The sequence below is a fragment of the Oncorhynchus tshawytscha genome, linkage group LG28 (genome assembly GCF_018296145.1).
Source record: "Oncorhynchus tshawytscha isolate Ot180627B linkage group LG28, Otsh_v2.0, whole genome shotgun sequence".
Lineage (NCBI taxonomy): Eukaryota > Metazoa > Chordata > Actinopteri > Salmoniformes > Salmonidae > Oncorhynchus > Oncorhynchus tshawytscha.
In genome coordinates, this window is record NC_056456.1 from 9,169,937 (window position 1) to 9,192,607 (window position 22,671).

The 22,671-nt window shown below is 44.1% G+C and overlaps 2 protein-coding genes across 3 annotated transcripts in view; one reads left to right on the forward strand and one right to left on the reverse strand.

The window, feature by feature from the left end:
• LOC112226648 (semaphorin-6B-like) overlaps window positions 1-1,932 on the reverse strand; it is a 71,845-nt gene extending 69,913 nt beyond the window's left edge. Inside the window, exon 1 of the mRNA XM_042308007.1 lies at window positions 1,607-1,932. The gene's annotated coding sequence lies outside the window, so the exon portion shown is untranslated. The remainder of the gene's footprint in view (window positions 1-1,606) is intronic.
• An 8,177-nt stretch (window positions 1,933-10,109) lies between these two features.
• On the forward strand, window positions 10,110-22,299 carry LOC112227320 (alpha/beta hydrolase domain-containing protein 17A-like). Of its 2 annotated transcripts, XR_006080198.1 has the most exons (7): window positions 10,110-10,244; window positions 11,013-11,088; window positions 11,203-11,603; window positions 12,855-13,049; window positions 21,278-21,457; window positions 21,677-22,030; window positions 22,184-22,242. XR_006080198.1 is itself a non-coding variant. In XM_042308021.1 (6 exons), the coding sequence occupies exons 3-6, from the start codon at window positions 11,209-11,211 to the stop codon at window positions 21,900-21,902; spliced, it is 996 nt and encodes a 331-aa protein (XP_042163955.1). In that variant the 5' UTR covers window positions 10,110-10,244; window positions 11,013-11,088; window positions 11,203-11,208; the 3' UTR covers window positions 21,903-22,299. The 2 variants fall into 2 exon arrangements, 1 of the variants encoding a protein (XP_042163955.1); XM_042308021.1 differs by having other exon boundaries at window positions 21,677-22,299.
• Window positions 22,300-22,671: the final 372 nt, after the last annotated feature.

The window sequence follows — 22,671 nt, forward strand, 5'->3', positions numbered from 1 at the left end:
GAATGTTAAGTTGTTTATTGTTTTTGCCTATGTGTGTTGGGTTTTCTTTTGCTGTCAAGGAAAAGCAGCAAGAGTAGGTGAAATAAAATAGATATTTTTAAAGAATGTCATGTTTGCTGCACTCTATATGCATGGCTCTCCTCCGGCTCCCATCGAAAACCCTATGGACCAATAGCAGGCAATCCAGAGGCCATTTGGAATGAACAGGGTAACAACAGGGGGTGGCAGTCTGGGCATACTTATTTTACTACCAATAAAATTAGTCTAGTTAAAAGTACAGGCCAGTGTTTTACATTATACTACACTTAGACCATAAACCATGGAACTACCGTAATTCCATTACTGAAAGAATAATGAGCCAATCAATGGAGTGACAGAAGTCAAATCACCATGTCTGACCTTTGGTCTAAATCACTGAAAACCTTGAGAAAACATAATTATTCAATGTCACGCTTTCATGCCAATTACTTACCCTCAGGTCATTCCCCAGGTTCAGAGTCACACTGTACAAGAATGACCCAAGGAATTAAACAAAACTAGCATTATGTGCCTCATGCATAGCGGTGAATAACAGCTGCGGTTCCTTATCGGATCAGTGTGCCTATGTAGACTAGTTGACAACATGATTAAACTCATCATCTTCACTATATTGTCATCCTTATGATCAGAATTCTTACTGTGGTTGAATGTTGACATTGAAAGCAGTTCTAAACATTTATGATCATATACCAATAGGCCCACATCCAACTACTGGACGACATCAAGTGATGCAAAACATGACAAAAATCGTACAAAATCAATGAATCCATCATGAAAACAATGATACATTGAATAACACAAAGAACACAGGGCCCAGACAGTGGCAACCCCAGGAGACAGATACGTCAAATGAAGATGCCACACGAGTATTTTGTCATTATCAGTAACCCAAAGCATTCAATGGCAGGCAGCTAATTAAACACACATGCGTGTATTCAAAGCATGCACATCCAAAACCAGCAACATAAGGTGCGGCCGCGACAAAAACGCTTCTACGGTCGAACGCAATACCTGTTCACCGTCGTCGCCATACCGCTTAGCTCACTCACCACTGACCGACAGGTATGCGTTATATGTCTGGCTGGGTACCAGCCGTCTTCTCGTACCCTATACAGACCGGGTTTTCTACAACTCTCAAATCAACACAAAGGGTGAAGCACAGCACCGAGCTCTCTCTGGGGGTCTTGAATCACAATACCTTGTTGAGAACCGCTATCCCCGCAGCTAGCCTAACATCAAGCCCCTCCATCAAGCCTCTCCATCGCACCTGTCTCTTCGTCGAGTGGCTTCTACGCGTAACCGTGGCATCTCCGTTATATTTCAGAGAATGCGCCCAGACCAGTCCGGACCTTTCCAATAAACCTTTCCCGGTTGAAAGCGAAATACGGTACATGCAGGTGCAGTGGTTTCTATAGTCTACACTCCAATGCCTTGGCAGAAAATGTGCATATTTTGCGAGCACCCCTGCAAATCACAAAATTAAAGTAGAATCGGTGTAGAGGGGTAAGCAAGCATCACCATCAAATGACTAGAAAGCTTAGGCTACATGTGCAGGCAAAATACTCACCAGTCTTTCGATTCAGTCTTAATTAATTCACACAGTTGTGCAGTCTTTCCAGCACTGTCAGCCCGAGAGAGACAACGGCTCTCCTCCCTGATTTGAGTCGGCACTGGTCAAGCTCTTATCACAGGCTGTATTGCATATATATATATATTCCTAGACAATACTTGGTTCAGGAAGAACACCAACGCAGAATGTCTCCATAGCCAATAATACATCAAAATACCAAACCAAGACCGAGACAGAAATATTCACGGCAGGGGCACATTGCAAAACGACACAGCACCCCACAGTGCATGAATGGGGACGTCCTTGCTCTCTTGCTCTCTTCCTTTCTTACTTGCTCACTCTCTCTCTCTCTCTCTCTTTCTATCTCTCTCTCTCTCTCCCTTTCTCTCTCTCTCTTTCTCTCTCTCTCTCTCTTTCTCTCTTTCTCTCTCTCTCTCTTTCTCTCTCTCTCTCTTTCTCTCTCTCTCTCTTTCTCTCTCTCTCTCTCTCTCTCTCTCTCTCTCTCTCTCTCACACACACAATTCAATTCAATTCAAGTGGCTTTATTGGCATGGGAACATATGTTTACATTGCCATAGCAAGTGGAGTATATAATATACAAAAGTGAAATAAACAATAAAAACGAACAGTTAACATGACACTCACAGAAGTCCCAAAATAATTAAGACATTACAAATTACATATTATGTACAGTGGGGAGAACAAGTATTTGATATACTGCCGATTTTGCAGGGTTTCCTACTTACAAAGCATGTAGAGGTCTATATTTTTTTTAATCATAGGTACACTTCAACTGTGAGAGACGGAATCTAAAACAAAAATCCAGAAAGTAATTCATTTTCATTTTATTGCATGACATAAGTATTTGATCACCTACCAACCAGTAAGAATTCTGGCTCTCACAGACCTGCTAGTTTTTCTTTAAGAATCCCTCCACTCATTACCTGTATTAACTGCACCTGTTTGAACTCGTTACCTGTATAAAAGACACCTGTCCACACACTCAATCAAACAGACTCCAACCTCTCCACAATGGCCAAGACCAGAGAGCTGTGTAAGGACATCAGGGATAAAATTGTAGACCTGCACAAAGCTGGGATGGGCTACAAGACAATAGGCAAGCAGCTTGGTGAGAAGGCAACAACTGTTGGCGCAATTATTAGAAAATGGAAGAAGTTCAAGATGGCTTCCGGCGCCGACAGAGATGGCCGCCTCGCTTCGCGTTCCTAGGAAACTATGCAGTTTTTTGTTATTTCTTACATTAGTACCCCAGGTCATCTTAGGTTTCATTACATACAGTCGAGAAGAACTACTGAATATAAGATCAGCGTCAACTCACCATCAGTACGACCAAGAATATGTTTTTCGCGACGCGGATCCTGTGTTCTGCCTTACAAACAGGACAACGGAGTGGATTCCATGCAGCGACCCAAAAAAACGACTCAGAAAAAGAGGGAAACGAGGCGGTCTTCTGGTCAGACTCCGGAGACGGGCACACCGTGCACCACTCCCTAGCATTCTTCTTGCCAATGTCCAGTCTCTTGACAACAAGGTTGATGAAATCCGAGCAAGGGTAGCATTCCAGAGGGACATCAGAGACTGTAACGTTCTATGCTTCACGGAAACATGGCTCACTGGAGAGACGCTATCCGAGGCGGTGCAGCCAACGGGTTTCTCCACGCATCGCGCCAACAGAAACAAACATCTTTCTGCTAAGAAGAGGGGCGGGGGCGTATGCCTTATGGCTAACGTGACATGGTGTGATGAAAGAAACATACAGGAACTCAAATCCTTCTGTTCACCTGATTTAGAATTCCTCACAATCAAATGTAGACCGCATTATCTACCAAGAGAATTCTCTTCGATTATAATCACAGCCGTATGTATCCCCCCCCCCAAGCAGACACATCGATGGCTCTGAACAAACTTTATTTAACTCTCTGCAAACTGGAAACGATTTATCCGGAGGCTGCATTCATTGTAGCTGGGGATTTTAACAAGGCTAATCTGAAAACAAGACTCCCTAAATTTTATCAGCATATCGATTGCGCAACCAGGGGTGGAAAGACCTTGGATCATTGTTACTCTAACTTCCGCGACGCATATAAGGCCCTGCCCCGCCCCCCTTTCGGAAAAGCTGACCACGACTCCATTTTGTTGATCCCTGCCTACAGACAGAAACTAAAACAAGAGGCTTCCACGCTGAGGTCTGTCCAACGCTGGTCCGACCAAGCTGAATCCACACTCCAAGACTGCTTCCATCACGTGGACTGGGACATGTTTCGTATTGCGTCAGATAACAATATTGACGAATACGCTGATTCGGTGTGCGAGTTCATTAGAACGTGCGTTGAAGATGTCGTTCCCATAGCAACGATTAAAACATTCCCTAACCAGAAACCGTGGATTGATGGCAGCATTCGTGTGAAACTGAAAGCGCGAACCACTGCTTTTAATCAGGGCAAGGTGTCTGGTTACATGACCGAATACAAACAGTGCAGCTATTCCCTCCGCAAGGCTATCAAACAAGCTAAGCGTCAGTACAGAGACAAAGTAGAATCTCAATTCAACGGCTCAGACACAAGAGGCATGTGGCAGGGTCTACAGTCAATCACGGACTACAGGAAGAAATCCAGCCCAGTCACGGACCAGGATGTCTTGCTCCCAGGCAGACTAAATAACTTTTTTGCCCGCTTTGAGGACAATACAGTGCCACTGACACGGCCTGCAACGAAGACATTTAAACGTGTTAACACTCGCAAGGCTGCAGGCCCAGACGGCATCCCCAGCCGCGCCCTCAGAGCATGCGCAGACCAGCTGGCCGGTGCGTTTACGGACATATTCAATCAATCCCTATACCAGTCTGCTGTTCCCACATGCTTCAAGAGGGCCACCATTGTTCCTGTTCCCAAGAAAGCTAAGGTAACTGAGCTAAACGACTACCGCCCCGTAGCACTCACATCCGTCATCATGAAGTGCTTTGAGAGACTAGCCAAGGACCATATCACCTCCACCCTACCTGACACCCTAGACCCACTCCAATTTGCTTACCGCCCAAATAGGTCCACAGACGATGCAATCTCAACCACACTGCACACTGCCCTAACCCATCTGGACAAGAGGAATACCTATGTGAGAATGCTGTTCATCGACTACAGCTCGGCATTCAACACCATAGTACCCTCCAAGCTCGTCATCAAGCTCGAGACCCTGGGTCTCGACCCCGCCCTGTGCAACTGGGTACTGGACTTCCTGACGGGCCGCCCCCAGGTGGTGAGGGTAGGCAACAACATCTCCTCCCCGCTGATCCTCAACACTGGGGCCCCACAAGGGTGCGTTCTGAGCCCTCTCCTGTACTCCCTGTTCACCCACGACTGCGTGGCCACGCACGCCTCCAACTCAATCATCAAGTTTGCGGACGACACAACAGTGGTAGGCTTGATTACCAACAACGACGAGACGGCCTACAGGGAGGAGGTGAGGGCCCTCGGAGTGTGGTGTCAGGAAAATAACCTCACACTCAACGTCAACAAAACTAAGGAGATGATTGTGGACTTCAGGAAACAGCAGAGGGAACACCCCCTATCCATATCGATGGAACAGCAGTGGAGAGGGTAGCAAGTTTTAAGTTCCTCGGCATACACATCACAGAAACTGAATTGGTCCACTCACACAGACAGCATCGTGAAGAAGGCGCAGCAGCGCCTCTTCAACCTCAGGAGGCTGAAGAAATTCGGCTTGTCACCAAAAGCACTCACAAACTTCTACAGATGCACAATCGAGAGCATCCTGGCGGGCTGTATCACCGCCTGGTACGGCAACTGCTCCGCCCTCAACCGTAAGGCTCTCCAGAGGGTAGTGAGGTCTGCACAACGCATCACCGGGGGCAAACTACCTGCCCTCCAGGACACCTACACCACCCGATGTTACAGGAAGGCCATAAAGATCATCAAGGACATCAACCACCCGAGCCACTGCCTGTTCACCCCGCTATCATCCAGAAGGCGAGGTCAGTACAGGTGCATCAAAGCTGGGACCGAGAGACTGAAAAACAGCTTCTATCTCAAGGCCATCAGACTGTTAAACAGCCACCACTAACATTGAGTGGCTGCTGCCAACACACTGACAATGACACTGACTCAACTCCAGCCACTTTAATAATGGGAATTGATGGGAAATGTAAATATATCACTAGCCACTTTAAACAATGCTACCTTATATAATGTTACTTACATTATTCATCTCATATGCATACGTATATACTGTACTCTATCATCGACTGCATCCTTATGTAATACATGTATCACTAGCCACTTTAACTATGCCACTTTGTTTACATACTCATCTCATATGTATATACTGTACTCAATATCATCTACTGTATCTTGCCTATGCTGCTCTGTACCATCACTCATTCATATATCCTTATGTACATATTCTTTATCCCCTTACACTGTGTATAAGACAGTAGTTTTGGAATTTTTTGTTAGATTACTTGTTGGTTATTACTGCATTGTCGGAACTAGAAGCACAAGCATTTCGCTACACTCGCATTAACATCTGCTAACCATGTGTATGTGACAAATAAAATTTGATTTGATTTGATTTGATTTGATGGTCAAATCACCCTCGGTCTGGGGCTCCATGCAAGATCTCACCTCGTGGGGCATCAATGATCATGAGGAAGGTGAGGGATCAGCCCAGAGCTACACAGCAGGACCTATTCAATGACCTGAAGAGAACTGGGACCACAGTCTCAAAGAAAACCATTAGTAAAACACTACGCCGTCATGGATTAAAATCCTGCAGCGCACGCAAGGTCCCCCTGCTCAAGCCAGCACATGTCCAGGCCCGTCTGAAGTTTGCCAATGACCATCTGGATGATCCAGAGGAGGAATGGGAGAAGATTATGAGAAAAAATAGAGCTTTTTGGTCTAAACTCCACATCTTTTCTTGTGGCAACAAATCACAAATCTTGCTTGCTGTGATGACAAACTGTGGTATTTTACCCAGTAGATATGGGAGTTTATCAAAATCGGGTTTGTTTTCGAATTCTTTGTGGATCTGTGAAATCTGAGGGAAATATGTGCTTCTAATATGGTCATACATTGGGCAGGAGGTTAGGAAGTGCAACTCAGTTTCCACCTCATTTTGTGGGCAGTGTGCACATAGCCTGTCTTCTCTTGAGAGCCAGGTCTGCCTACGGTGGCCTTTCTCAATAGCATGGCTATGCTCACTGAGTCTGTACATAGTCAACGCTTTCCTTAAGTTTGGGTCAGTCACAGTGGTCAGGTATTCTGACACTATGTACTCTCTGTTTAGGGCCAAATAGCATTCTAGTTTGCTGTTTTTTTTGTTAAATCTTTCCAATGTGTCAAGTAGTTTTCTCATGATTTGGTTGGATCTAATTTTGTTGCTGTCCTGGGGCTCTGTGGGGTGTGTTTGTTTGTGAACAGAGCCCCAGGACCAGCTTACTTAGGGGACTCTTCTCCAGGTTAATCTCTCTGTAGGTGATGGCTTTGTTATGGAAGGTTTGGGAATTACTTCCTTTTAGGTGGTTGTAGACTTTTAACAGTTATTTTCTGGATTTTGTTAATTAGCGGGTATGGGCCTAATTCTGCTCTGCATGCATTATTTGGTGTTCTACGTTGTACACGGGATATTTTTTGCAGAACTCTGCATGCAGAGTCTCATTTTGGTGTTTGTCCCATTTTGTGAAGTCTTGGTTGGTGAGCGGACCCCAAGACCTCACAACCATAGGGCAATGGGTTCTATAACTGATTCAAGTATTTTTGCCAGATCCTAATTGGTATGCCACATTTTCTGTTCCTTTTGATGGCATAGAATGCCCTTCTTGCCTTGTCTCTCAGCTCGTTCACAGCTTTGTGGAAGTTAACTGTGGCGCTGATGTTTAGGCCAAGTAATGTATAGTTTTTTGTGTGCTCTCTCTCTCTCGCTCTTTCACTCGCACCCATACAGTTATGTTTTTGTCTTGCATATTCAAATCAATCACTTATGTTCATCATGAAAAATCTAACAAACAAAAAAAGAATGACAAAATTATTTAAAAATATATATATTTTGTCTTTGAACACTGTAGCATATCATTAGGCTAGAAATATGGAACAAACGGCAAATGTCTATTTTAGAGAAAGAATGACATTCTGATTAGGATCCAATAAAATGTAATCCAATTAAAAGAGGACATAACCCATGAGGGACAAATCTGGGTGTCAAAATGTCAAAGGTAGGTTAAAACACATAATAAAGGAACCACTGCTGTAGGAACGAACAGTGCGAGAAGAAAGGTGTGTGATCATTTACCACAGGGAATTAGGTGATGTTGCTGTCATCGACTTCCATGCCATCAGTGGAAGCTGTCAAAAGTAAAGATTTTTAAAAACGAAAGGGGGGCACAAGGGAGCGGCTGAGTGGCAGATGTTTCCAGAGAAGGATCTCAACAAATAAAAGCAGGGTATCTCTATAATTGTGTACAGTAATTATATATTCACTCAATAAAATGTGTTACAGCCTATTCATACTATTCTGTGAGGTAGGACAGACAAAGTCATTGTTGTAAATTATGGTTTTCCTAATTACGTAAATATTCTTATCCATCTGTAAAATCTATTGGTATCACACGTTCTAGGCCCATAAACACAGCCAGAGGCAGATGCAGTATAAAAAATAAGCAATGTTTATTGAAGGAATAAAGGTTTAGGATGGCTTGTTTTACATAGGCTACAGTAAAACACAACACTAATGACATGAATGTCTATAGTACTGCAGTGCTTTCAAAGACTACTAGTTGACCGTGTTCACAACTGAACAAAAACAGTCCAAAAACAGTGACAATTAAAACTACACAATGAAAGACAGAGAAAACAGTTAGTCACATTTAAACATAAACAGTAAATATTTTAGAAATACAAATACATAGGTTAATTGAAAGACAATTACCTCAGTGGAGGAAGGGTTCAATATACTGCTTGGACCCCCCATAAAAATCTCTCCAAACACATAGGCTAGAATAGACGGAAAATTAAAAGACATTGCTGCAGTGGCATAACTTTCAAAGCAATACATAGTCTGTCAAATTTCAATAAATAACAACTTTTAGAAAATTAACACATTTCTCTAAACACATAATAAAATTGACCACACATTTCTTCAAAACCGGATGGTTATCAAAATAGTTATCCAACAGTCACCGTGGCTGTGTTCACACAGGCAGCCCAATTAAGATATTTTGCCAATTATTTTAATATCTGATACCCATCTGATCTTTTCCCTAATGTGTAAACAGCAAAAAAAAAATACATGGAATCTGATCTTTTGACATCCTATATACAGTACCAGTCAAAAGTTTGGACACACCTATTCATTCAAGGGTTTTTCAATATTTTTACTATTTTCTACATTGTATAATAAATAGTGAAGACATTAAAACAATGAAATAACAAATATGGAATCATGTAGTAACCAAAAAGGTGTTAAACAAATCAAAATATATTTAAGATTTTAGATTCTTCAATGTAGCCACCCTTTGACTTGATGACAGCTTTTCACACTCTTGGCATTCTTTTTTGTTTGTTATACATTACCCTTCATTAGCATGACAACCCCCCCCCAAATGTAAAGGAACAGTGACAGGAAATGAGCATCTTTAACGCTACTTCAGAGGCTACATCAGTGTGAATGTGCACATCTGATAGTGGGTCACATATAAAACTGAGTGTTGATAGAAGAAAAGATTGGATATGGAAAAAACACAATTGGGTTATTTGGGTGGCTGAACAGACACAGCAAAGCAATGACACCACACACTTCGGGTAAAATGCTCTGATCCACGCACTTGTCTAAGGGTCATATCTACATGGGAAACAGCTTTTAAATATGAAGTCAAAAGCAGATATATTTTTGTGCACTTTAGCTAACCCTTTCCCTAACCTTAACCTAATTATCCTAACCTGCTGGTGTGTGTGTTCTTCTAAACCTGCTACAAAAGTAAATTTTGACAAATGCTGAACCCTTCTAAGCAAAACGGGGCAGTTTTGTACTTTTTGATCTGTACCTCTCTAATTAAGGTCCCAGAGGAAACACACTGACCAAACCCTAAGGTTCTTACCCTCTCGCTCTCTTTCTCTCACACCTAATTCCTAACCCTAAACCTAATTCTAACCCCTTACCCTTACACTAACCCTAATTCTAACCCTAACTCTAACCCTAAACCTAACCCCTGATCTTAAAATAGCCATTGTCCTCATGGGGATGGGGAAAAGACCCCATTAGGGAAAATGTTCCTTGTTTTACTAATCCCAAAAGTCCCACAAGGATAGTAAAACAAGGAAAATTCCCACGCACACACACACGGTCGGCTCTTTTCCAGTGCAAACATATAGTATCACAATGTAATCAGTGAAAACGACAAGTTGTAAAATGTAACACCGTAAGCGCTAAATGAACGCAATGGGCTACGCCCTCTCCTCCGTCACTTCCGGGTCTAGTCGGACAGGGTTGTGGAAAAAAAAAAGTAGTTGTCATGATATTTACCTAGCCAATCTACAAATGACAGACACATATCAAATTATACAGAGTACATTACCCATGTCAGGGCTCAAGAAGAATTTTCGAGGTATTGTGCAGCTATTTTTTGATAGACAGGAATATGTCTATCACAAACACTAACGTTAGCTAGCTAATTGATGTTTTGACATAGCTAGCTAGCTTTACCAACTAGCATTAGCTACACCACCTAGCAAGTTATTTACCGATAGCTAGCTAACGGTATTGCATTAACATTAGCCACAGATTTAGCTGGTAAATATCGTCTCGTTTCCCAAGCTATATTTTAAGACGCATAACGTTAACTTTATGCACCGGTAGCTATCTATCAGGGTTAGCTAGGGTGCATCACAATCAATATAGCTAGTTTATCAATTCTAATTCGCTAGTCAGCTAACGTTAACTACCTTTAACTATCCTTATTATTGAACATCAGTGTTTTACTGAGTGATTCACCATAATATGCAGTATGATATCGAAGTTAAAGTTACCTAGATATGATCTTGCCTTTCCTGGTAGCTTGCTAGTTAACGCGAATAAACACAATATGTGCATTTTTAGGACATTGTAAATGAGCTACTATAGTTAACGTTAGCTTGTGAATTCTGAAATTGTCTTGCATTAACTAAATAGTAGCTACGGCTTCCTATGTATGCAAGGCTGGCATACAACGTCTCAGCCAAGACTGAGGTCAGGGCCGTATAGCATGTATTCACAGGGTCACTGGTTCAAACCTCACTTTGATTGTCCCACCTTACAGAATAATGTGGTAGTAAGCTAACTAACTGAGCAGGTCTGTACTGTGTGTTCATTGTACTCTTTTTGCCCACTGATCCAGGCTGTTGAGTGACCTGATCAGGTGGTGTTGGCACCTTTGTGCCATCTCATTCCAAGTCCGAGGAACTTTAATACAGGTAGAATATTTTCTCTTCACCATCAGATGCTCCATCCATCGGTGTGTCATATTTACGGCTATGCAGGCTGTTTAGTACACTCACCCCCCCCACACACTTTCCCCTCTCCCCCAGGAGAAGATGAACGGCCTATCCATTAGAGAGCTATGCTGCCTGTTCTGCTGCCCTCCTTGCCCCAGCCGCATCGCAGCCAAGCTGGCCTTCCTCCCTCCAGAGCCCACCTACTCAATGCTGCCAGACCCAGAGGCTACAGCTGCGGCAGCAGCCGGGACCGCGCCTGGGGGTGCACCCCCCTCTCTGGGGGCTCCGGGCCTGCGCTCCCGACTGGGTGGCGTAGGGGGAGACAGAGGAGGAGGGGGAGGAGGAGGAGAGGGCAGGTGGAAGCTCCACCTGACAGAGAGGGCAGAGTTCCAGTACACTCAGAGAGAGCTGGACATGACGGACGTGTTCCTGACAAGGTCTAGCCGGGGAAACAGGGTGGGCTGCATGTACATCCGCTGTGCCCCCAATGCCAGGTGAGTGAGTGGAGGGGAGGAAGAAGAATTTAGTGAATCAATTGGTGGGCTGTGACATTTCTCTTGTTTGTTTTCAAAGAGATGGCATTTGTTTCTCTCTGTGCATAGTGTCTATCCCTAAAAATATACATCTGTGCAGGTTGTTCTATTTATAGAAATGCATGAAGTATGATAGTGTTCTATTAAATTCTATGGTTCTATTGTACAGTACATCACCCTTCTATTTTACGTTCTCTTAAATTGTACCTTTTCTTTCTCCATTTCCCTCCCCATCACCTTCTCACTTCCCTCCCTCCCCCATCACCTTCTCCCTCCCTCCCTCCCTCCCTCCCTCCCTCCCTCCCTCCCTCCCTCCCTCCCTCCCTCCCTCCCTCCCTCCCTCCCTCCCTCCCTCCCTCCCTCCCCTCCCTCCTCCATCACCTCCCTCCCTCCCTCCTCCATCACCTTCCTCCATCATCCCTTCCTCCCTCCCCTCCTCCATCTCCCTCCTCCATCTCCACTCCTCCCTCCTCCATCACCTCCTCCCTCCTCCATCACCTTCCTCCCTCCTCCATCACCTTCCTCCCTCCCTCCCTCCTCCATCACCTTCCTCCCTCCCTCCCTCCTCCATCACCTTCCTCCCTCCCCCTCCCTCCTCCATCACCTTCCTCCCTCCCCCATCCCTCCCTCCCCCCTCCATCACCTTCCTCCCTCCCTCCCTCCTCCATCACCTTCCTCCCTCCCTCCCCCCTCCCACTCCCCTCCCCCATCACCTTCCTCCCCTCCCTCCCCATCACCTTCCTCCCTCCCTCCCTCCCCCCTCCCCCATCACCTTCCTCCCTCCCTCCCTCCCCCATCACCTTCCTCCCTCCCTCCCCCCTCCCTCACCTTCCTCCCTCCCTCCCCATCACCTTCCTCCCTCCCTCCCTCCCCATCACCTTCCTCCTCCCTCCTCCCTCCTCCCCACCTCCCTCCCTCCCTCCTCCATCCTCCCCCTCCCTCCCTCCCCATCCCTTCCTCCCTCCCTCCCTCCCCCATCCCTTCCTCCCTCCCCTCCCTCCCTCCCTCCCCCTCCCCCATCCCCTCCCTCCCTCCCCCCCATCCCTTCCTCCCTCCCCCCCCATCCCTTCCTCCCCCCCTCCCTCCCTCCCCCATCACCTTCCTCCCTCCCTCCCTCCCCCATCACCTTCCCTCCCTCCCTCCCCCCTCCCTCCCCACCCTTCCTCCCTCCCCCATCACCTTCCTCCCTCCCCCCATCTCCTTCTCTCCTAGGTTCACATTGCTATTCTCCCATGGTAATGCAGTAGACTTGGGTCAGATGAGTAGCTTCTACATTGGCCTGGGAACGCGTATCAACTGTAACATCTTCTCCTACGACTACTCTGGCTATGGTGTCAGCACCGGCAAACCCTCAGAGAAGAACCTCTACGCTGACATAGACGCTGCCTGGCACGCCCTGCGCTCCCGGTAAAAAGCTGTTACACACACACACAGCCACACCCGCTCGTCAACTAATCATCAAGACCTTTGATCAGCTGAATTAGGGGGCTTTCACACCGAATTTGTTTGGAGTGGTTTTTTCCAAACTGTTGCATTTTCCCCCTTAATTTTGTTGGTTTGGATTGGTGTGAACACACTACCCATACTCCGAAGCGCACTAAGCAACACACTGTGGTTTGCTCAAAAAGGGTGGTCTTGGTCCGTTTCAATTCGTACCAAGATGCTGTTCGCTGCAGGTGAGAACGCAGTCCAGACCAAATAAAGGAAAATAACCAGAGTTGCACAGTATTATTGGTTGTTTCACTGCGAGCGTTTGATGAAATGCAGCCTGCAGCATCATAACTTGATATCTCTGAAACATTCTGTGAGTATATGTAGATTAGGGGAGACGGAGACTATACCGGGGATAGGCTATTGAATATAGCCTGTTCACACCGCAGTTAGAGGGGTTTTGCGCTGTTTCATCCCGCATGTTGTTGGAAGACCGAAGCATAAGTAATATGAAGATTGGGTCTCACAAGTGATGGTTCAGGATAAACATAGTGCCTTCGGAAAGTATTCATTTTGTTATGTTACAGCCTTATTCTAAAATGTTTATTTTTTATTTTTTTTATCCTAAGAAATCTACACACAATACCCCATAATGATGAAACAACAAGTTTTTAGCAAATTAAAAACAAAATACCTTTTACACAAGTACATAAGTAATCAGACCCTTTGCTATGAGAATCGAAATTGAGCTCAGGTGCATCCTGTTTCCATTGATCATCCTTGAGATGTTTCTACAACTTGATTGGAGTCCACCTGTGGTAAATTCAATTGATTGGACATGATTTGGAAATGTCTATTGTCTATTTAAGGTCCCACAGATGACAGTGCATGTCAGAGCACAAACCAAGCCATGAGGTCCAAGGAATTGTCCATAGAGCTCAGAGACAGGACTGTGTTGAGACACAGATCTTGGGGAAGGGTACCAAAAAATGTCTGCAGCATTGAAGGTCCCCAAGAACACAGTGGCCTCCATTATTCTTAAATGGAAGAAGTTTACTCTTAATTGAGCTGGTCGCCCGGCCAAACTGAGCAATTGGGGGAGAAGGGCCTTGGTCAGGGTGGTGACCAAGAACCCAATCACTCTGACAGAGCTCTAGAGTTCCTCTGTGGAGATGGTTGTCCTTCTGGATGGTTCTCCCATCTCTGCAGCACTCCACCAATCGGGCCTTTATGGTAGAGTGACCAGACGGAAACCACTCCTCAGTAAAAGGCACAACAGTCCGCTTGGAGTTTGCCAAAAGGCAAAGTCTCAGACCATGAGAAACAAGATTCCCTGGTCTGATGAAACCAAGATTGAACTCTTTGGCCTGAATGCCAAGCGCCACATCTGGAGGAAACCTGGTACCATCCCTACGGTGAAGCATGGTGGTGGCAGCATCATGCTGTGGGGACATCTTTCAGTGGCAGGGAATGGGAGACTAGTTAGGATCGACTGAAAAATGAACGGAGCAAAGTACAGAGAGATCCTTGATGAACCTGCTCAGGACCTCAGACTGGGGCGAAGGTTCACCTTCCAACAGGACAACGACCCTAAGCACAGTCAAGACAAGGCAGGAGTGGCTTCGGGACAAGTCTCTGAATGTCCTTGACTGACCCAGCCAGAGTCCGGATGAACCCAAACAAACATCTCAAAGAGATCTGAAAATAGCTATGCAGCAACACTCCCCATCTAACCTGACAGAACTTGAGAGGGTATGCGGAGAAGAATGGGGGAAACTCCCCAAATACAGGTGTGCCAAGCTTGTCGCGTCGTACCTAAGACTCGAGGCTGTAATCACTGCCAAAGGTGGTTCAACAAAGTATTGAGTAATATTGATATGTTTTTTTCTAAAACCTGTTTTTTTGCTTTGTCATTATGGGGTATTGTGTGTGGATTGATGAGAAATAAGGCTGTAACCTAACAATGTGGAAAAAGTCAAGTGGTCTGAATCATTTCCGAAGGCACTGTATGTAGATGGATTTAACGTGAGCGTTTTTGTCAAATTAACAAATGACTTGCATGGACATATGGTTTTGTTTAGGATTTTTTTGTTTGATATTTGGCAATGTGAAATTAACCGGACCAAATGGGAGGCAAAAATGCAATGTAACAAATAATCAAACTCTGAATCAAACTGTAGCTCAAAATTGTATGAAACTTCCTTATATAGTGCACGGCTGAGGCTGCACACACTAGGGCTGACCCCATTTCGTCAACTGGTCGATTGTTTGGTCGAAAGGCTGTTGGTCTGAGATGAGATTTCTTTAGTCGAGCAGTAGCAAAAAAAAAAATTCATGGTGTATAAGACAACTGTCTAATTCTCGCCTGCCTGAGTTAACTAGTCCATTGTGGAGGCTGTGGGGATGGCACAGTCCATCACTCTAAGACATGCTACTGAAGTTGTATATGTTTATATTACGTAAGAACAATGGTGCAACACAAAAAAATTATGTAATTTTATTACATATGCGCTTTCTTCCACGTCGGGTAGCGGTCGCTGTCCACTGTTCTGAAACATCAGTGCGCTGTTGAATTGGCACCTTTTCCTAGACCATGTTGCTATGCGCATAATACTGAATTCACCCAGCATATTGGTTGGTGTTTAGAACAATGCAGCGGAAGCAGCAGGAAAGAAGAGAAAACAGCCCTTGACTTAATTGTCTAAGAACAGTGAGGAGAGAGGAAACCCCAACTTAATTAGGTCTGTAATCAACAGCCTAACTGTTAAATGTGCCTGGCTTTATAAATCATCCATATCTATAAGAAGTAAGACAGATCCAGCTTCTGTTGCCTGTTTGAGTGTTTTTTTTAATAGCCCACTGATTCCGTGAGCACCAAGCCTCACGCAACCACAACATGTCGGATAAACAATTTCACAAATTTGTCCGTTTTTAATCTTTGCTGTGCTGTAATAAAGGCTTTACACTTTTTTTTCATTAGAACAGCCTCTCTGGCATTACTTAATTTATTTAGCATTGTTTACACTGTTCCAAATTGACAGAAAAACAATATTTATAATAATGATATTTTCTTGATCACCTTATTGTTATTATTACTAGTAGAGGTCGACTGATTCTGATTTTAACGCCGATACCGATTATTGGAGGACCAAAAAAAATCAGATACCGATTAATTGGGTGATTTTTATTTATTTGTAATAATGACAATTACAACAATACTGAATGAACACTTATTTTAACTTAATATAATACATCAATAAAATCAGTTTAGCCTCAAATAAAATGAAACATGTTCAATTTGGTTTAAATAATGCAAAAATAAAGTGTTGGAGAAGAAAGTAAAAGTGCAATATGTGCCATGTAAAAAGCTAACGTTTAAGTTCCTTACTCAGAACATGAGAACATATGAAAGCTGGTGGTTCCTTTTAACATGAGTCTTCAATATTCCCAGGTAAGAAGTTTTAGGTTGTAGTTATTATAGGACAATTTCTCTCTATACGATTTGTATTTCATATACCTTTGACTATTGGATGTTCTTATAGGCACTTTAGTATTGCCAGTGTAACAGTATAGCTTCTGTCCCTCTCCTTGCCCCTACCTGGGCTCGAACCAGGAAAACATCGACAACAGCCAACTTCAAAGCAGCGTTACCCATCGCTCCACAAAAGCCGCGGCCCTTGCTAAGCAAGGGAAACAACCACTCCAAGTCTCAGAGCGAGTGACATTTGAAACGCTATTAGCGCGCACCCCGCTAACTAGCTAGCCATTTCACATCGGTTACACCAGCCTAATCTCGGGAGTTGATAGGCTTGAAGTCATAAACAGCTCAATGCTTGAAGCACAGCAACGAGCTGCTGGCAAAATGCACGAAAGTGCTGTTCGAATTAATGCTTACGAGCCTGCTGGTGCCTACCATCGCTCAGTCAGACTGCTCTGTCAAATCATAGACTTAGTTATAACATAATAACACACAGAAATACGAGCCTTAGGTCATTAATATGGTCGAATCCGGAAACTATCATCTCGAAAACAAGACGTATATTCTTTCAGTGAAATACGGAACCGTTCTGTATTTAATGTAACGGGTGGCATCCATAAGTCTAAATATTCCTGTTACATTGCAAACCTTCAATGTTATGTCATAATTACGAACAATTCTGGCAAGTTAGGCGGCCCAAACTGTTGCAAAAACACTGACTCTGCGTGCAATGAACGCAAGAGAAGTGACGCAATTTCACCTGGTTAATATTGCCTGTTAACCTGGATTTCTTTTAGCAAAATATGCAGGTTTAAAAATATATACTTCTGTGTATTGATTTTAAGAAAGGCATTGATGTTTATGGTTAGGTACAGTCGCGCAACGATTGTGCTTTTTTCGCAAATGCGCTTTTGTTAAATCATCCCCCGTTTGGCGAAGTTGGCTGTGTTTGTTAGGAAGAAATAGTCTTCACAGAGTTCGCAACGAGCCAGGTTAGCAGGCAATATTAACTAAATATCCAGGTTTAAAAATATATACTTGTGTATTGATTTTAAGAAAGGCATTGATGTTTATGGTTAGGTACACATTGGAGCAAGACAGTCCTTTTTCGTGAATACGCACCGATTATATGCAACGCAGGACACGCTAGATAACTAGACATGGTTGATGATATTCTAGTTTAACTAGTGATTATGATTGATTGTTTTTAATAAGATATGTTTAATGCTAGCTAGCAACTTACCTTGGCTTCTTACTGCATTCGCGTAACAGGCAGTGTCCTCGTGGAATGCAATGTAATCAGGTGGTTAGAGCATTGGACTAGTTAACTGTAAGGTTGCAAGATTGAATCCCCGAGCTGACAAGGTAAAAATCTGTCATTCTGCCCACGAACAAGGCAGTTAACCCACCGTTCCTAGGCCGTCATTGAAAATAAGAATGTGTTCTTAACTGACTTGCCTAGTTAAATAAAGGATAAATAAAGGTGTAAAAAAATATATATATCTGCCAAATCGGTGTCCAAAAATACCGATTTCCGATTGTTATGAAAACTTGAAATCGGCCCTAATTAATCGCCCATTCCGATTAATCAGTTGACCTCTAATTACTAGTATGATCATTATATAACACAAACTTAAAAACGTTCTGGGACACTAAAGTCCATGGAGAATAAGAACACCTCCTCCCAGCTGCCCACTGCACTGAAGATAGGAAACACTGTCACCACCAATTAATCCAAAATAATTGAGAATTTCAATAAGCATTTTTCTACGGCTGGCCATGCTTTCCACCTGGCTACCCCTACCCTGGTCAACAGCACTGCACCCCCCACAGCAACTCGCCCAAGCCATCCCCATTTCTCCTTCTCCCAAATCCAGTCAGCTGATGTTCTGAAAGAGCTGCACAATCTGGACCCCTACAAATCAGCCGGGCTAGACAATCTGGACCCTTTCCTTCTAAAATGATCTGCCGAAATTGTTGCCGCCCCTATTAGTAGCCTCTTCAACCTCTCTTTCGTGTCGTCTGAGATTCCCAAAGATTGGAAAGCAGCTGGGGTCATCCCCCTCGTCAAAGGGGGGGACACTCTTGACCCAAACTGCTACAGACCTATAGCTATCCTACCCTGCCTTTCTAAGGTCTTCGAAAGCCAAATCAACAAACAGATTACCGACCATTTCGAATCCCACCATACCTTCTCCGCTATGCAATCTGCTTTCAGAGCTGGTCATGGGTGCACCTCAGCCACGCTCAAGGTCCTAAACGATATCTTAACCGCCATCGATAAGAAACAATACGGTGCAACTGTATTCATTGACTTGGCCAAGGCTTTCGACTCTGTCAATCACCACATCCTCATTGGCAGACTCGATAGACTTGGTTTCTCAAATAATTGCCTCGCCTCGGTTCACCAACTACTTCTCTGATAGAGTTCAGTGTGTCAAATCGGAGGTCCTGTTGACTGGGCACCTGGCAGTCTCTATGGGGGTGCCACAGGGTTCAATTCTAGGACCGACTCTCTTCTCTGTAAACGTCAATGATGTCGCTTTTGCTGCTGGTGAGTCTCTGATCCACCTCTACGCAGACGACACCATTCTGTAAACTTCTGGCCCTTCTTTGGACACTGTGTTAACAACCCTCCAGACGAGATTCAATGCCATACAACTCTCCTTCCGCGGCCTCCAATTGCTCTTAAATACAAGTAAAACTAAATGCATGCTCTTCAACCGATCACTACCTGCCGCCTGTCCAACATCACTACTCTGGACTGTTCTGACTTAGAATATGTGGACAACTACAAGTACCTAGGTGTCTGGTTAGACAGTAAATTATCCTTCCAGACTCACATCAAACATTTCCAATCCAAAGTTAAATCTAGAATTGGCTTCCTATTTCGCAACAAAGCATCCTTCACTCATGCTGCCAAACATACCCTCGTAAAACTGACCATCCTACCTGTCCTCGACGTCATTTACAAAATAGCCTCCAATACCCTACTCAATAAATTGGATGCTGTCTATCACAGTGCCATACGTTTTGTCACCAAAGCCCCATATACTACCCACCACTGCGACCTGTACGCTCTCGTTGGCTGGCCCTCGCTTCATACTCGTCGCCAAACCCACTGGCTCCAGGTCATCTACAAGACCCTGCTTGGTAAAGTCCCCCCTTATCTCAGCTCGCTGGTCACCATAGCAGCACCCACCTGTAGCACGCGCTCCAGCAGGTATATCTCTCTGGTCACCCCCAAAACCAATTCTTCCTCTCTCCTTCCAGTTCTCTGCTGCCAATTACTGGAACGAACTACAAAAATCTCTGAAACTGGAAACACCTATCTCCCTCACTAGCTTTGAGCAGCTCACAGATTACTGCACCTGTACATAGCCCATCTATAAGTTATGCCCAAACAACTACCTCTCCACCTACTGCATTTATTTATTTTGCTCCTTTGCACCCCATTATTTATATCTCTACTTTGCATTTTCTTTCACTGCAAATCCACCATTCCAGTGTTTTACTTGCTATATTTTATTTACTTTGCCACCATAGCCTTTTTTTTGTTGCCTTTACCTCTCTCTACCTCTCTCTCACCTCATTTGTTCACATTGTATATATACTTGTTTTTTCTACTGTATTATTGACTGTATGTTTGTAACTGTATGTTTTTGTTGTTGTGTGTGTCGAACTGCTTTGCTTTATCTTGGCCAGGTCGCAATTGTAAATGAGAACTTGTTCTCAACTTGCCTACCCGGTTAAATAAAGGTGAAAAAAAAAATATATATATATTAATTGATGTCATTATCATTAGTGGGCTTATTAGAGCAGCCTTGTATACCCACCGTCAAGCTGTAGACCTAAGAGCGCACCATGTTTAGGCTTAATACCATAACTTACTCATTCCCATATTTCAATACCTATGTAGGCTACTGTGTCATTCATTCTTTCGTTCATGACATCACACAGCATACGAGTCATTCATGATTTGAAATGCAATCAAGCATTTTCTTTTAGGTTTCAAATAAAATGACAAAGCGATCTTTGAATAATTAGTGTAAACAATAAATATATAATTCCATGTCGGCGATTGCATTCACGAACGCATGTGTCTGTTTTTAGTCTTTGCTGTAATAAAGGCTTTCCCCCAAAAAATAACCTTACAACCTGAGCAACCATATATTCCCCCTTTCCAAGTTTGTCATCTGAGTTTCTGAGCCCGCCACAATCAAATCAATTGCGGTCGGACTCCCTCTATTAATTCATCTGTGTGACTTAATTATTTTATTAAGCAGTGTGCTTAAAGCATCGGACAAGCAAATAGTTGATTTGATTAAAACACATAGGATGTGGAAAAATATACTTACATTTTTTTTCGAACAAATGGTCGAAATAACAGATGACTCTCGGTCAACCAATATAATTTTTTGTCAGGGACAACCCTAGCAAACACTGAATACCACAGCCAGGTCACCCGTGATACAGGTCAATATTCGACATCCATCCATGTCTGAGGATGTTGAGAGACGACTTGGAAACTGGCCACTAGGGGCAACAGTTAGCGCTGTTACCTTCAAGTAGGTTTTGCTTGAGCATTGAGGAAGGGGATGGCGGATGGGCGTAAGCATCTGCATTTGATTCCAAATGTTGCAAGTTCGAATCCAGCGATAGAATCCGATGGGTTCTCTCTGTATTTGTTTACTCAGTTCTCTGTCTCTTTGCGTGTGTGTGTCAGGTATGGCATCAGCCCAGAGAACATCATCCTGTATGGGCAAAGTATTGGCACGGTACCCACGGTGGACCTGGCGTCCAGGTTTGAGTGTGCTGCTGTGGTGCTCCACTCCCCTCTCACCTCTGGCATGAGGGTGGCCTTCCCCGACACCAAGAAGACCTACTGCTTTGATGCCTTCCCCAAGTAAGACACACATGCACAAAGAAAAGCCATTAGAATGCTTAATTTAGATCCAGGACAAAATAAATTGTCATCAAGGCCCACTTCTTTTGGATTAAATAGATATTTGGACTCCTCACCCAAAAACCACATTACAAAACAATCATAAACAAATGCAATCGCAGAAACAAGGACAAGGTCTCGTAGACTGCTTACTAACTGATTATAACCGATGTATTGCAGCATAGAGAAGGTGTCTAAGATCCCATCCCCGGTGCTGATCATCCACGGGACGGAGGACGAGGTGATCGACTTCTCCCACGGCCTGGCTCTGTTTGAGCGCTGTCCCAAGGCCGTGGAGCCACTCTGGGTGGAGGGGGCGGGACACAACGACATAGAGCTCTACAGCCAATACCTGGAGAGACTACGGCGCTTCATCAACCACGACCTGGCTGCAGCACACGCCTGAGAGAGGAGGAGAGGGTGTGTGTGTGTCTGTGTGTGTTTTAGCTCTGTGTGTGCGTGTGTCTGTAAGGAGCTGTACAAAGTCATCAACCTACAGTAACCGAAGAGGAGCATCCAGTATGCTGTAAATCTGTGAGTGCGTTGAGGGTATGTGTGTTGACTCATGGAAATGAATGACCTCTTGATATGGACACGACTGTCCGACTTTGGATACGTGTTCCTTGAGACTTCCTGAGGCTGAATATGTGTGCGCACCTACAAACTGTCTTCTCTGTGTACATACAGGTAACTGACGAAATAAAGGAAACACCAACAGTGTCTTAGTAGGGCGTTGGGCCACCACGAGCCGCCAGAACAGCTTCAATGCGCCTTGGCAAAGATTCTACAAGTGTCTGGAACACAACCACAACCCCTTTTTAAATGTGTTTTGTCCAATATTTGTATATTTTTTTATCCCAGCCCCCGTCCCCGCAGGAGCCCTTTTAACTTTTGGTAGACCGTCATTGTAAATAAGGATTTGTTCTTGACTGACTTGCCTAGTTAAATTTAAAAAAAACTATGCTTCTTTGAGACCCCTCTTTCAAAGTCACTGAGTTCTCTTCTAGCTATGGTAGCCAAAATAATGGGCAACTGGGCATTTTTATCCAACTTTAAGCATGATGGGATGTTAAATTGCTCAATTAACTCAGGAACCACCGCTGTGTGGAAGCACCTGCTTTCAAAATACTTTGTGTCCCTCATTTACTAAAGTGTTTCCTTTCTTTTGGCAGTTA